The 16300-nt window shown below is 52.0% G+C and overlaps 1 protein-coding gene across 7 annotated transcripts; it reads left to right on the top strand.

Moving 5' to 3' along the window:
* Positions 1-1610: 1610 nt before the first annotated feature.
* On the top strand, positions 1611-11882 carry LOC103108515 (holocytochrome c-type synthase). 7 transcript variants are annotated; one of them, XR_009547532.1, is made up of 9 exons: positions 1936-2069; positions 2210-2347; positions 4284-4423; positions 6405-6553; positions 7717-7836; positions 8531-8617; positions 9138-9309; positions 10165-10265; positions 11471-11882. XR_009547532.1 is itself a non-coding variant. In XM_060183074.1 (8 exons), exons 2-8 carry the CDS (start codon positions 2254-2256, stop codon positions 10189-10191), a joined length of 789 nt encoding a protein of 262 aa, XP_060039057.1. In that variant the 5' UTR covers positions 1936-2069; positions 2210-2253; the 3' UTR covers positions 10192-10824. The 7 variants fall into 7 exon arrangements, 4 of the variants coding, with proteins under 4 accessions (XP_060039056.1, XP_016041210.1, XP_060039057.1 ...); XR_009547533.1 differs by having other exon boundaries at positions 10165-10269; XR_009547531.1 differs by having other exon boundaries at positions 10165-10289.
* Positions 11883-16300: the final 4418 nt, after the last annotated feature.

Here is a 16300-nt window from a genome sequence, read left to right as displayed (position 1 = left end):
GGGTGGAACACAGACGTTTTGTGAGCTGCATTACCTGAGAAAGGAATGTGTTTCTACCATGAGCAGGGAAGGCTCTGATGTCAAAGAAGCAGAGGTCCCACCAGTTTGCCAGGCTGGGTCCTTCTCAACAGTCTACAAGAGGGTAGTAGCAGCGGGGGGGGGGGGGGGGGGGGGATGAGGGAGCTACCTACACAGGAGAGCTCTGCAAAGCTGACTGGAGGTTATAAACTAGACAGGGAAAGGAGGCAAGTTGGCGTATACTAAATTCTAGTGGAAGGGACACACACACACACATGCATTGAGTATAATAAATATCTGCATAAGCTTAAGATAAGCACGAAACCACGGTTTATTCAAAACTCAACCTCAAAGTTCTCTGCTTTTGGGGGGGCCTCAGTAAGCCTTAATGATAAGATTTGTCAGAACAGCCATGTCTCTGAGGTTTGTGCAAGTCTGTTCTCCTGAACAGCTGCTAAGAATAACAGCAGGAGTGGTTGGGTGGTGAAGTGATCCCAAGTTGATCTGAAACCCTTCCGTTTCCTCCTTGTCCTTAGGGGCCTGGACCTCCCTATCCTTGCAGGATCTCACGCCTCTGTAGCAGGATGCAAATTATTTGTTTATTTGCTTGAGGAGGGCCCTACCCCGAGGCTGACTCAGCTTCTTCACTGACCCTTGAACTAACTATCAATAGATGTAATCACTTTAATTGTAAGGGCGTGGGGAATAGCATTTTGAGAATGCTACTCAGAAAGGAGGGTCAGTGGCAAGACTTCTCTGTGGTTTCCTTTTGCGTCACCAACAGTCACCCCCTGGATCTGCGGGATCCCCTTACAGGGACTACACTAACTGGAATGGAAAGCTTGTTCTGTGCACTCCACACTCACAGCCCTGCCTTTTCTACTCATCATCCCCTAAACACCCCATGACACCTAACAACGATTTGCACAGCACTTACACTGGAATCACTCTCATAACTACTCTGGAGAGGATGCCAAGTATACGGGCGAGGGGCGGCGTGTGCCGGCTGGCTCTCCCTCCGAGGACACCACCATTCTCTCCAAGGGGCCCGAGTGTCCCCGGTTAGCTCAGGGGCTTCTGGAACCTGCGGACATGAGGGGCCGCTGTGGGGCTACTATCGCCAGGACCCGCAGTGCCATCGAAAGGACATCCTGCGTTGCTGTTCGTGGTAAGTGAGACTACACGCCTTCCAGTTCGCACACTCAGCTAAGGCCTGGGGCGCCTGGCCCGGCTAGGTTCATGTGTGTGGGGCTGGGCTGGCCTCCGACTGCCGTTGCCGAAGTCATTACTACGGCTAAACCCGCCGGAGTACGAAGTGCAAGAGAAAACGGGGGCAACGGGGCCTCCGGCGCACCCCGGCCGCAGCGGAAAGGAGCCCGGCGCGGGAGCGTCGCTGCCGGCACCTCTCGGGAGCACGCGGAGCGCTCCGCACGCTGGGGGGCGGGGCGGGGCGGGGCGGGGCGGGGCGGGGCGGGGTCCGGGAGCCGGCCGAGCGCTTATTGGCTGATATGGGGGCCCGCGGCTACGTGATTGACGGGCCCCCCTCCTTCCGGCGGCCCTGCACCCGCGCGCCAGGAAGTCCCGCCTTCGAAACAGGAAGTCGTAGCGGGAGCGCGCCGGCAGTGATCCCGGCGACAGGGGTGACCGAAGAGGGGCAAGCTGTTGCTGCGGCGGCGGCGGCTCTGGGCGCTCGGCGGCAGTCGGAGGCGGGGCGGCCGCCCTGAGCAGCAGGCACCGGACCGCGGTGTGCGGCGCTGGCCGACTAAAGTGGGCGGCTGTGGGGTCCTGCGCCGGTCGGGGGCGGGGCTGGGAGGCTTTGGGCTGCGCTTTGCCCTCCGCCGTCCTTCCTCTCTCCCTGGTCCGAAGCCCCTTTCCGCGCGATTCTTCCCCTGCCTCCAGGACCGGGGGTGGAGTCTGGACCCAGTGGGCCTCCCCTCTCCTGCCCTCTCCTCCTCGCTCACCTTCCCAGCACCCTTTTCTCCCATCCTGCACCCCGTCTCTGCGACGTGCTTCCCTCTCTCCCCCAGAGCCGCACCCTCGAAGTTTCACCTGTAAGTTTCACCCTCGACGCTCCCCGAAAAGATGGGACAATAGCCCCCCCGCCCCCGTGAGCCTCCGCTGGGATGGGGGAGGAGGTGGCACAAGGGACAGCAGCCCAGGCACCAGCCTTGACCTATGTCTCTGCCGGCAGGTGAAGGGTCAGGAGCGTCTCGATCAGACAGTGTGCTTGTAAGCATGGGCCTGTCTGCATCCTCCCCGGCTGTGGCAGTGGAGACCCCGAGTGCAGCCCCGCCTTCAGGATGCCCCATGCACTCCGAGGAGAGGAAAGGTAATGTCGCCTTTGTCCAGAAAGGAGAAACAGAAGAGCCCGGCGAGATGATGAAAGAATCGGAAGACGCCGTGGGTGTGCGCTGGAGGCGCCTAGGTCTGGAGTCAGCCCTTATGCCCCTACTTGAGAGAGATGCTTGCAGACAAGTCACTCTTAGAAGCTGCCACCCATCCCATCGCAGATGAGGGGTTTCCTTTGCCTGCCCACTCGGTGCCCAGCACTGGTGGCTAGTGCTTTTTTGCTTTTGCGCTGGGAGGACAGTATCTGGAACAGACAAAAAAAAAAAAAAAAAAAACCCGTCACCCGATAGAGTTCCCACCTTCGTAGCCCTGAGGGTTTTCTCCCTGCTTTATATTTAAGGTGACTTAGAAACCCCACAACTAGTAAGTGGCTGATGGAAACTTGGTGACCTTGAACAAGGCCCCACCGTACTCTGCCCTTCCCTACTGGAAGAATCAAGACCGAGTGGGGGGAAAACAGGTGTGCTTCTGTTCTGAGAGCCCCTGAGGAGAGCACAGGGCCATCCAGTGACTTCGCTTCTGTGGCCAGAAGCACTGACAGTCAACATTATTTGCACTAGTCCAGTGTGTGGATGCTCGTAGGAGACTGGAGGGGCTGCCGGCTGTAGAATGTGGAAAAGGTGAACTGTGTTTTCTTCCTAACACCCAGCTGGAACGGGCACTGTGGGTGGTAGGTAAGAGAGGGTAGAGCTGGTTTCCCTTTGCCACGGAGTGAGGAGGGCTTGGGCTAAGGAAAGGTGCCTTTCTTGGCAGCATCCAGCACTGTCTTCCTCGTGTCATTGCTGCTGCCAGAGACAAGGCTTCCACCGCCCCAGCAGCTCACTGCCTTTCTGGGTCATGGGCTGTGGCTCTCCTGTACCTTAGGCCAGCGTCTGGGGCCCCACGCTTGCTACCATCCACAGCCTGGGCCCTACTTGTGCTGCTTACCTGGGCCAAGCACTAAAGCCAGGGCCTGAGAAATAAGCACATTCCTTCCCTGCCAGCATAGAGGCGCTTCCAATGGGGGTAGGGCACAGCGAGTGGCGCCCATTTCTATTTCAGGGGCAGCCACTATAGAGAAACCGTTGCTGCTCTGTCTATAGGGTATTAGAATGTTAGCTAGTACGTAGCAAATGGCTGTCCAGAGCAGTGGAGACTGACCTTGGCCCGTAGTGGTGCTCACTGGTCAGAGATTCAGCTTTCCCAGGCCCAAGTTGGGACAGCAGATGTCCAGCTTTGGGGGTGACGCTAGTTTTGTTTGTTTTGTTTTTGTATTATCTTTACTTATTGGATAGAGACAGCCAGAAATCAAGAGGGAAGGGGTGATGGAGAGGGAGAAGCAGAGAGGCACGTGTAGCCCTGCTTCACCACTCACAAAGCTTTCCTCCTGCAGGGGGGGACTGGGGGCTCAAAGCCGGGTCCTTGCGCACTGTAAGGTGCGCTCAACCAGGGGTACCACCACCCAGCCCTGCAATTTGTTTTTTAATGAAGTTTTATGCACATGTACAGTAGGCGCGGATTCTGTTCATGCATCTTCACCATCAGCTGGGGTATCTCCAGCCTTGTTGTTTCTGGTGAAAATTCCTTGAACTTAATAAGCCCTTTCCCGAGGAGCTTCTGAGGGGCAGCCTGGGCCAGGGAACCAAAGAGACAGCAGCAGGGCTTGTGAGCTTCCAGTGGGGGACTGACTTGCACAGCTTGTCAGTCGTGACTTTATCACACAAAACCAGGTTATTAGCTTGTCTCCAGCTCTGCCTTGGACCACTTCTTTCTGGCCTTCCCCTCAGATTTGTTCCTGGATCTCTGTCTTTCTTGGCCGTCCTTCTGCCATCCTTCTTCTTGTCACCCTGGGGTGGCATCTCGAAGCTCAGAGAGTAGCAGCTACCACCATTGCCACCTAAGATCGTGACACTGTTTCTATGCTTGGTTTGTTGCAGGCTGTCCAGTGGCATCTGACTCAGCCAGTGAGCACAAAACCTACTCTGTGCCTGCCCACCAAGAACGCGCCTACGAGTATGTGGAGTGTCCTGTTACAGGCAAGACTAAGGACAAGGATGACCTAGACCCTTCCAATCTGGTAATCTGCCAGTGGCCCCTCTTCCTGGAACTTTTTAGAGCAGTATTTTTTTCCCCCAGACCACTCTCATCTCTGGCTTATGGTGGTGCTGGGGATGGAACCTGGAAGCTCTCTGAGCCTTAGGCGTGGGAATCTCTTTGCATAACCCCTGTGCTATCTACCCTGCCCTTTACACGGCATTTTCTATCATCACTGGGGCTTCAGCACTCCAGGTCAGGTATTTTTTCAGATCGACACGGAGAGACATCACAGCACCCTGGCACTCGTGTGTGAGGGGCCTGTATCTGCACAGAGCAAATCAGGTGCCCTCACAGATGGCCCCTGGAATTAGTGCTTTTTAGAAATTTATTTTATTACTGACCACCGTAGTGTGTGTGTGTGTGTGTGTGTGTGTGTGTGTGTGTGTGTAGAAAAACACAGAGAAAGGTTCAGAGACCAGAGCGCTGCTGAATCCAGGGTTTGAACCTGGGACTTTGGAGCCTCAAACATGAAAATCTTTTTGTATAGCCACTTTGCTATGCTTCCCCCGCAGCCCTAGAGAGAGAATGGAAAAGGATATATAGAACGACTAGGACACTGTGCAGCTCTCTAGCATAAAGTGGTGCGGAATTAACTCTGAGGCCGGATGCATGCAAGTCCTATGCTCTGACAGGCTGAGCTATCTCCTTGGTCGTGGAATCACTCATTAGTGGAGAGGAAGATTGACTTGAGCCTGTACTTTCGAGAACCAAAAGACTCAAAAGTACTAAGAGATTTTGTCAAATCAGGCAACATTTGAACAAATTAGAAGTACTCTGGAGAAGCGCGAGTGAGGGGCTCTATTTATAAAACAGAGTACCCTAGAATGAGTGGACTATGAACAGCCTATAACAGTATACATGTGTGTACTGTACTGTATGCACATGCGTGTACACTGCATATATGTATACCGTGGGCACACATAAGCTATCATGCATGTGCATGTGTATACATATGTGATGTCATGCGAACACGTAAACTATACTGCAATGCATGTAAATGTACCTCTGATGTTCTCAACCCAAAAGCTGCATGCAGATCATAGTTTTGATTTTTATTTCGTTTATTTCTTAATTCTTAAGAGACAGAACATTTAAGGGGTCGGGCGGTAGCACAGCGGGTTAAGTGCACGTGGCACAAAGCACAAGGACTGGCATAAGGATCCCGGTTCGAGCCCCCGGCTCCCCACCTGCAGGGGGGTCACTTCACAGTCCATGAAGCAGGTCTGCAGGTGTCTGTCTTTCTCTCCCCCTCTGTCTTCCCCTCCTCTCTCCATTTCTCTCTGTCCTATCCAACAACAAACGACAACAACAATAATAACCACAAGGCTATAACAGCGAGGGCAACAAAAGGGAAAAAACTGGCCTCTAGGAGCAGTGGATTCATGGTGCAGGCACCGAGCCTCAGCAATAGCCCTGGAGGCAAAAAAAAAAAAAAAGAGAGAGAGAGAGAGAGAGAGAGAAAACATCTTGCCGTAAGTTAAACAACAGTGAATAGCAGCTTGAGTAACCTGACTTCATTTTTTTAAATTTATTTTTTATTTATTTACTTTTTAATTTAATTTAATTTTTTAATTTTCCTTTTTGTTACCCTTGTTTTTTTTATTGATGTCGTTGGATAGGACGGGGGTGGGGGAGAAAGACACCTGCAGACTTGCTTCACTGCCTGTGAAGCGACTTCTCTTCATTTTTTTCAACCTTTACCTGTGGCAGGTAGGAGGGAGCTAAGGAGCCAGAGACATGCTCAGCTCTGGCACAAGATGGCACCAGGGCTCCGACACACAACCTCTGGGGCCTTGGGTGCGCCAGCTGACTCGCCAACAGTTTAAGTCAGCGCCACAGCCCGATGCCCGGCTCACTGGCTTCATGGGAACCTGTGTTGTGCGTGTGTGTGCTGGGCGCTACTCACGAGGAAATGCTTAGTGGCATGGTCTGTTTAAACGAAACTCTCTTGCTTTATGTAGATGCCACCACCCAATCAGATGCCAGCCCCTGATCAACCTTTCGCACTGTCTACTGTGAGGGAAGAATCGTCTATTCCCAGAGCAGGTTCAGAGAAGAAGTGGGTTTACCCCTCTGAACAGATGTTCTGGAATGCAATGCTAAAGAAAGGGTAAGTGAACGCACTCCAGAGCATCCAGACCTGCTCATGAGGCATCGGAGAGGTTTTATCCCTAGGTGTGCCGTGAGGCGTTAGAAATTAGTCAGCTGCTGTTAACCGCTTCCTCAGAGTCACCAGAACACAAGCACAAGGCCAGTCAATATATTGGCCAGGATACCCCAGAGAAAGAGAACCGGTAGAATTTGTATTTGTTTCTCTCTCTAAATTTGTGTTGTGTGTGTATGTGGATCTGTGCTGAGAAATCCCAGGATCATGGCTAGCTGGAGCCTGGGGGAGCCGGTTGTGTAGTTGTAGGTCTGCAGGCTAGCAGGCCGCAGACTCAGGAAGAACGGATGTTTCAGCCCTGTCCAGAGAGAGGAGAAACTCAGTGCCCGCAGAATAAGGTAGTGAAACAGAAGGGCTTTCTCTTACTCAGCCCATCTGTGATGCTTAAGCCTCCAACTGATTGAACCAGGCCCACCGCGCTGGGGAGGGCAGGCTGCTTCCCTCAGCACACCCATTTAAACATTTATTCACCCTCACAGGCACACACAGAGTGTTTGACCAACTAGCTCTGGACATTCCATGACCCAGCAAGTTGACACATAAACTTAACTCATCTCAAGATAATTCAGGCATACTCCCCTCAAAGGAAGAAAAACACACACTATTATATAAAATACTTAGAAATAGTGAAATAGGAGGTCGGGCGGTAGTGCAGCAGGTTAAGCGCATGTGGCGCAAAGCGTAAGGATCCCGGTTCGAGCCGGGAAAAGAAAGAATAAAATAAGTCACCTTAAAACCAGTGTAAGGCTGGGCTGTAGCATACTCTGTAGAGTGCACACGTTGGCGTGTGCGAGGACCCAGGTCCAGGTCCTCAGTCCTCACCTGTAGGGGGAAAACTTCACAAGCAGTGGAGGAGCTGCAGTTGTCTCTCCTGTTTCTTTGTGTCCGTCTCTCACCCTCTGAAAGAAAAAGGAAAATAAATGGCTGCCAGGAGTGACGGAGTTATCTATCCTGCAGGTGCTGGTTCCCAACAGTAACCCTTAAAAACAAGTGGGGGCGGGGCTTGGAGCTATTGGATGTGACTTTTGAGTCAGTGGAATGAGCACGTGGACTAGCCCCATGGCAGCCCCCGTAATCCCGGTCCACTTTCCCAAATCTTCTCTTCGTAGGTGGAAGTGGAAAGATGAGGACATAAACCAGAAAGATATGTATAACATCATTCGAATCCACAACCAGAACAACGAGCAGGCGTGGAAAGAGATTTTAAAGTGGGAAGCCCTTCATGCTGCGTAAGTGTGGGGGAAAAACATAAACAAACCATGGCTTTTAACATTTTATTCAAATAATGTTAGTCCTTTTAGACAACTTTGTGTCAAAGGCATGCTTAAGTGGCCCTGGCTCTGTGACTGACAGTCGCGCACCCCCCCCCCACACACACACACATCCATGTGGAGAGCTGCCACTGCTGCTCACGGCCAGTCAGTTTGGCCCTCAAGCTTCCGCACGTGCACCTTGGTGGCTGGTTTCTCTGAACTGGGGTCCTGAAAGCAGAAGGCTCTTATTTGGGGAGTCCAGGAATGCTATATAGACCATGTTTTTAGCATTTCGGGACCTAAAAAAGAACCTACCAGGCTATAACCTCCACTTACACTCTACTTCTGCTTCGTTCTTCTTCCTTTTGGCTGTACATGAGAGAGAAGTGTCATTCCCCAACACTAACCACTCCTTTTCCTGAGAATGTGCCTATCTCCGCATTCCAAGTGAAAAGACCTTGACTCCCGAGACGCACAGGGTTTGTGTTCGGAAGGGAAGTGGGGAGTAGAGCATCCCCAGCCCGGAAATAAAGACCAGGGGGTTGTCTTTGGATTGTCCCTGAGGTTTCCTTTATAATATAATGTCAAATGTATACCAGAAAAAGTATACTGGAAAAGTGTCACATCAGGTACAGAAACCACGGTCAGTTTTCTCTTTGGGTGTTTGTAGGGAGTGTCCTTGCGGTCCGTCACTGATCCGGTTTGGAGGGAGAGCTAGAGAGTACTCACCACGGGCAAGAATCCGCTCTTGGATGGGGTGAGTGTTGGCCAAACAGTCATTGGGCCCTCTTTGGCTCAGGCACCCAGAGTGGCCGAAAAGCTGCCGAACTGTCTTCGGGAAGATGGTGAGGGCTCAGTTCAGATTCCTTATCCTTCTTGGAGGGTGCCCACTGGAAGGCTGGCTTCCTAGAGTGGGTGGGCGGCTTCCCGCCATAGAACTGCATTGCCTCCCACATGCCTGGGCCTGCCCTCTGCCTCCTTGTAGCTCTGGACACGTGCACTCAGCTGTCTTCCCTTCTCGCCCCATCAGGCTGAACTCAGCCCTGGGTTTCTATGGGCTAATAGCCTGCCTCCCCAGCCTGGGTCTGTTATGTCCCCTGATCCCTGGAACTGTCCCCCATCTGGGCTCATCCTAGTCCGGTGCCCCACTCCTTCCACTGCAGACAGGACTCCTGAGTCGAGTCCCGTCCCGTCCTTCCCCCCCCCCCCCCCCCGCTGCCTGCAGGTGTAGCAGAAGCCCCTCTGCAGGGACGTTCACTGGCGTGCTATCGTTGCAGGTATGAGTTGCCTTTTGATAGGCACGACTGGATCATCAACCGTTGTGGGACAGAAGTCAGATATGTCATCGACTACTATGATGGCGGCGATGTCAACAAGGACTACCAGTTCACCATCCTGGACGTCCGGCCTGCTTTTGACTCATTCTCTGCTGTGTGGGACAGGATGAAGGTGGCCTGGTGGCGCTGGACTTCCTAACTACTAGCGCTTTGTCAGAAATGGGGAAATAGCAGCTATTTTTTTTTTTCCTGAGTGATCCATTAAACTCTTGGCCTAACTGAATTGCACTCGTGATGTGAATGGAAAGTAGGCAGTCACACCTGCTTCCCTTAGTGGAGAGCACTATTTTTGAGTTTTGTTTCCACCTTACAGTTTCTTTTTTAAAAGATTTGTTTATTAATGAGAAAGATAGGAGGCGCTAGGAGGAACCAGACATCACTCTAGTACATGTGCTACTGGAGATTGAACTCGGGACCTCATGCTTGAGAGTCCTGTTCTTTATCCACTGCACCACCTCCCAGACCACATCCACCTTGCAGTTTCTAACAGATTGTTTTGTTTCCTCCCCACTTAACTAAGTGGGAGGCACTCCCTACATTTCCCCATTTAATTTTACTTTTACTGCCCATTTATTTAATCCAGAGAAGTTTACAGATCCTCTGAAAAGAATTTTGAGAAAAGCTGCTTTCCTTAGTATTTTCTCATGAAGACGAGCTGCAGATCTGCAGGGCCATGCGATTTTACGTGTGCCGCTGCAAATAGGTGGATATGCTTGTCAGAAGTCGCCAGCCCTCGGAAAGTCCCTGTATTATCGTGTTGAAGTACACTGGGTTTGTCCTCGGCAACACCAAGGGCTGGCCGAGCTGTCTGAATCCTCAGGTCTCGGAATTGTCCAGAATGGACCTTGTTAAGAGAGAGAACAGCTGCCATTCTCCCCGGCTTGGTGATGCATGTGTGCTAGAATGTCTGTATTTTAGCTCTGACTTTAACTTCCCTTGTTCTGACATGTGACTCTGCTCCTGACAGGTGGGCCTCACTGTCCCTGATGTCTGACAGGTTCCCTCATCTTCAGCCCTGTTGCTTCTGCCTGAAGCCCTCCCTTCGGGCAGCCCAAGGAGCCTTGGAAGGCAGGTTCGAGGGGAGACGTTAGGGTTGGTCCCGCTCCTAAATCGTGCTTATATTGTTGGGTGTTATTGTTCTGTTTCCCAGCTGTGGAATGTGCGCATCCACACATTGTTTCCGTGCAGTCATATTTTTTAAATATTATTTATTACTGAATAGTGACAGAGAGAGGGAGAGAGACAGACACCTGCAGCCCTGCTTCACCACCTGTGAGGCTTTCCCCTTGCAGGTGGGGACCGTATGGTCATTTTTAAGGGAGCTTTGTCTGCCACTGAGTTTCTTGGTGCCAGTGGCACATAAGCCTGCGCTCCAGCAGCATGTTACTGGTGGCTATTCCTGGTTTTAAGCCTTGATAATAAGGACCCTTTAATTTATCCTGAATACAGGAGCGGAATACACTGGTGGATGGAGCTGGTGGTCTAAACTAGTTGATTTGGTGCAGGCTTCTTGGTTGTGTGGAGTTCTTTAAAAAAAAAAAAAGAAATCTAAACTTAAAACATCTAAATATCAGAATTTGAGCAGGTCTTCCTATTTATTTTCCAATAAAGTTGATAGCTAACAGGTTTTAAAGTGTTTTAAGAATCACTTCTGAGGCTACTAGCTCCGCCCATTTTGCCATGTTGGAACCAGGTTCATGGCACCGGGCAGTGTGTGTGGGGGGGTTCACTGCTGTGGTGTCTCTTCCTCACCCTCCCTATTTCTACCTGAAGAAGTCGACCTAGACAGGTAAAGCCCTGACATGAACCAAAGGGCGTCTTTATGTCCAGGGATACAGCTCCTGAAAGGGAACCTTGACAGGAGCAGTGCTACAGGCTTCCATTCTAGCGGTAGCCATTTTTTCTTTTTTAACTGTTCCGCACATCTTTTTCTAGTGCTGTGGAGAAATGACAGCTGGCTTCCCCCCCCCCCCCAAGCAGTATCGAGTAAGCCTAGAATAAAACAAAGTGGTGTAAATAGAAAGTGAAGATGGAGTCCTTGGCTGGCATTGAACCTTTCTGTGGGACTGCATTTCTTGTCCTCTGTCCCGCAAAACCAATGACGTATCGCTGATACGTACGGCCTTCTGGCATGATTCCCAGAGAAAAGTATTCTGACCTGCAGGATCTCTGCACTGCTTCGTCTCTGGATTATCTATACAACGGCAGATCCAGGAACTAGTATTTCTCTGCTCTAGTAGACTTCCATTATAACTTGAAATGTATGCTCCAAGGCTTTCAATCAAGTGCCTTGACAATGGAAATAGCACCATTTAGAATCTGAATAAATGGCTTCTTCTGGCTAAGTATCAGCAAATAAGAGAGTTCAAACTGATCACATGTGGACATGTAGTTTCTCTTGAAGAATCCTAGCTCCATCTACTCGCTAAATGTTTATGCCCACTCTGCGTTGAGCTGGGGAGAAGTGCAAACGGGTGTCGTGCCCACCTGCCGGAAGCCGTGCTGGAGGGCCAGTTCAGGGTGCTGTGGGCAGCTGAAAGCCTGTGACCTGTGTCTTTGGCCCCGGCTCAACCCTTCGTTTCCTATATGGTCCGCTCTGGACTGTAGCTCTTTCAGCCAGTCGTAAAAAGAAAACTAACCCCTTAGTCTGGACTGCTACTACAAAATAAAACGAATTGGGACTTAGAGATGACAGAACTGTGTTTCTTCTCGTGCTTGTGGAGCCTGAACGCCGTGAGTGACACACTCTTAAGACTTGGTAGCCTCCTGAAGGCTTCACATCCTTAGCCACTACTAGGTTGTAATGTCAAAATTTGGAGGGACTCAAGCATGCAGGTGATAGTATGGACCCACCAAAGTTGTTCTGAGGGGACCGAATGACACCAGACAACACTCAAGGCCTGTAGTGGGAGCGTAGTGCCAGCTGTTGCCCATAACTGTCAAGGGCAGTGACAGAAAAAAGTACTGTAATGGCACAGTCCACCTGTGACTTACTCCTGGTTGCGAATAGGTCTGGAGGGAGGACGAAATCCATGACTGATGGAGCGGATTCCCAGCCTGACATTGACCTCTACCCTGGAGCCTTGGTGGTGGTGCAGTGAAGCTTATACACACACCCAGAGGTGCCAGGGCACACTGCTGAAATGTCCCAGTAGCCAGTCAATACAGTGTCCATTTAGACATCAAAATAGGGGGCTGGCAGAGAGCTCACCCATAGTGGAGAGCTGGACCTTAGAGGCTGGGTTTGAGCTCCCACCATTGCATCTATTCACCACCAAATACTGTGGATGGTGGGTTAGTGCTGGGTGAGTGTCTTCCCCTCCCCCTAAAATAGTTGGTCTGGGGTCACCCCCTGGTGAATATATATTCATTCTCAAAATGGGGGGGGTGATCTAGTACTGTGAGGGAAAAAAAAAGTCACCCCCCATCCCAGGTTTTCTCCCAAGTCTGGCTCAGAATTCCCAGCAGGGCTTATTCAAATGCATATAGACAGGCTTTGTCCCAGGGCCCCGATTCTGTAGTCTGGGAGAGGATTTGCAAATACTGCTCCAGAGAGCCTGGGACTGAGCTGCACTCTCCTGCCATCTGCCAGGAATTTACCCAGGGAGATCAGGCTCCCAGTGGGCAGTGTGAATGCCAGTCTCAAGGCCCCTGCCGCCTTGGCTCCTGCAGGCACCCTGAGCCGCCTTTGTTTGCCTCCAATAGTGGAGGCCTTGGAAAGTCCCTGTCCTCCCAGCACTCAACGGGAAAAGCTGGCAATGAGGGGAAGACAATGGCGCCCCTCATTGCGTTGTGGTCCCAGCAGAGAGAGAGGTGCCCCAGGCTGCCCCTGGACCCTGAGCCCTGCTCAGTGGGATCGTTTGCAGGGGCGTTAATCAAGGAAGACCAGAGGCCAGCCAGAAGCAGGCCCCCTCTGAAGGTGGCAGGGAAGTCTCTCCACAACTTCCGGCAATTCCTTAATCGGAGCAGCTGAACCCCAGTCTTTATACAGCATCTTCCCAGGCAAGTATCTTGACGGTCGTTCTCAAGACCTCATTTTAACTATCTGCAGAGACCCTGTTTCCAAGTGAGATACATTCACAGGGGCTGGCGGGCAGGATAGCCACATCTTTGGGGCGGGGGAGGAGGGGCGGGCACAGTTTAACTTGTGACATTGCAGAATGACTGAGATAAAGGGCACCAGGGGCCAGACCTGCTTGTCCCTTTTGCCATCTACTTGGCTTCGCTCCCTTGAGGCACTGCAAAGGTCACAGTCACTCCCCCGCCCCCAGGTGCAAGTGCCAGGCAAGAAAGGAGCCCTCTGGCTAGGCTGGCCTCACTCCTGTGGTCACTGGCTTGCCCAGGCACTTGGGTGTCCAAGTCCATACTGAGTCAGAGGACCGGAGGCTCCAAACACTGATGCCTGGATCCAGGTCTGATTCCTGCTCTAATTTCTTCCAGGCTTGGAACAGTGATTACTTCAAGCTGAAGACACCTGAGATTTCTGACTGTAGAGATAGCCTAGCTGTGAGAGCACTGGATTTGCATGCCTGAGCTTCCAGGGACTTCAGGTGCAATCACTCCCCCGTGCCACTTTGTATCAGAGCTAAGCAGTACTCTGGCCACCTCTCTCCTTTAACAAAAAGTCTTGGCGCTTCCCTTATTTGACTAAAAGCAGCAGCTTTGGGAAAGGAAGCTACCATAAATCTCCTCTCAAGAGAATTTTATGGACTCAGAGGGTAAAACGACTCCCATGCTTACAGACAAACATCCCAGACCTTCTTATCTCCTGTCCTGAAAATCCCAACCATGACTCATCTTCTCTGAAATAAACCTGTGTATTCTACTCATAGAGGCCATTCCCCCTCCCCTTTCTCTGTTAGATTCCCAAGCCTTTAACCGTTGGGCCAGCTAGTTATTTCCTGGGCTCTTGGCATGCATATAAAGGATATCCAATTAGCCCCATTATGCTGTATTTGGCTAGTTTAATTCACAGGTCTGTAGTAATGAACAGGAGAGTGGGTTCCCCTTAAGCAAGCACAGACTTGTCACTAGTGGGTGAAGAATGAGAGCTTTGCACCCTCTGGTGGACACAGTCAGGTACTCCCCTCCCTCAGCAAGAGAGCAGGAGACACAGAAAAGCTAAGGCCAGAGAAATGGTGACTTGGCAGCAAAAAGACAAAGCACATGAAAACACAAACAGCGACTCAGAAAAGAGGTCGAGCACAGGCAGAGGCTGTTTGCCCTGCAGTACCAGTGCAGAGGCAGTGTGTGGCTTCCTCAGCAAACCCACCCCCTCCCCCTTGCCCCTAGCAAGTGGGGGAGAAAGCGCTTCAGGGAGTCAGTTACTACACAGACTGGGCCAAGGCTCCTGGGACAGCCGCAAAGCCCAGAAGAGCCAGAACACCCGTGCCGCCGCCCCACCCCCTCCAGGTCAGAGAAAGTCCCTTCATACACCAGACCATCAATTTCCACCAAGCACTGTACCTCAGATGCACTGGGCAAGGTGTGAGGAAGGGCCCAGCACCCCCCACACACACACACACACCCACACACACTCCCCAGGTAACCAGTCTCCCCAGACCTCTATGCTGTGCCCTCTGACCCGGAAGCTTCAGTAGGTCTGCCTCTTGGGTTTTTATGGAGGTCTTCTCTTATGGAGTCCTAAGGCCTGATTGATGAAATCGCTGACCACTGGTGACTGAGAGCCTTCATTCCAGAGGCCTGGGGGAGGGGCTGGAGTTCCAGCTCTCCCATCTCATGGCTCCCCTGGCACCCAGCCCCCACGCACAGGTGTTTTCTGAACACTTACCTTCATCCACACAACAAGAGACATCTTTGAGCATTCTCAACTCTTAAGACAGTCTCAGGCTTTGGGAGGCTGTAAGCCAAGAATCTGAGGGTAAAGATCAAGTCTGTGGGGGGAAAGTGCGCATTGTCTGTAAATTACAATATCACGAAAGGCAGCAATCAGGGTGGCCTGGTGGATAGATAGAGAGAGGGAGGGAGGAAGGAGAGACGCATTTATCATTCCTCTATTTGCACTATGTGCCAGAGTCTGGGATGTGTGGTGCCACTCCTGTTACCTGCACTGTGAAGACAGCAGCCAGATGCCTTGTACGAGGAATCACCGGGCTGTTGCCAGACTGGACATTTCCAAAAGGCATGTTGACATGGCTTGAGGCCCTGCTCCCTGCCCCCGCCAGGTCCTGCCCCCTGTGAACTGCACTAGGTTCTGCATCTCTTGGGGACATGAGGACAGTCAGGGTTTCGGCCTGCTGTGTGGTTACAGGGTCACCGAAACACGCAGGCTAGTGCGGGCGCGTTCCACAGCAGTCATGTTCCTGAAGCGATCCCACATGGCATCCTCCGGCACCGCCAGCGGGAGAATGGTTGCTGCTGTCCCACGATCTAGGGCCTTTTTCCCCTTTACCTTCACAACAATCCCGAAAGGTTGGTGCTATTGAGAGTTCTGGTTGTTCTGGGGCCAACCTGTGCCCCTCCCAACCCCAACAGAGCAGAACAGGGGCTCCATGGGGCTGGGGAGTCTGCTACCAGCATGCCTAAGCTCTCTCCCCCTTTCTTCAACAACCCTGACTTGCATTTCTACGGGGGGGGGGGGGGGCAGAGCCCCACTGTGAGTGGAGCTTGGGTGGCGTGTATGCTGGAGGTCAGGACCACCAGATTCAGAATCTCAAATGCGGACAAACGCTGCCAGGCCCCGGCATCGGGGCATTTGCTGCTACACTATCTGGGACGGACTCTTTCCAGCCTGACCAGATCTCAGACATTGCACGTAAAATCCTTACATTAAAGCATGAGCCTAAAGGAATATTGGCATTCCAGTTGAACTGGGGTCCCCCGTGTCACTTGGTCACCCCACTTAGAGGTGTCAGGCAGGCACGCCTTATGCCCACTCCAACTTTCCCACTAAATCCTCACTGCCCCAGGCAACCCAAGAGGAGTTAGTCACTCTAGGCTGAACACGTGTTGAACTGAACTTGGAGAATCTTCTGTCCTTTTTGGCGTAACAGGCCCTCAGCTGGGGCTCTGGTGGATTCTGGGGCCTGCCAGCCCAGGCGCCCACCCCCCAGAGACTGGTGTCTGCAGCCAGCCCTGCACTT

Source organism: Erinaceus europaeus, chromosome X (assembly GCF_950295315.1).
Source record: "Erinaceus europaeus chromosome X, mEriEur2.1, whole genome shotgun sequence".
Classification (NCBI taxonomy): Eukaryota; Metazoa; Chordata; class Mammalia; order Eulipotyphla; family Erinaceidae; genus Erinaceus; species Erinaceus europaeus.
This window is presented reverse-complemented; position numbering and strand designations above follow the sequence as displayed.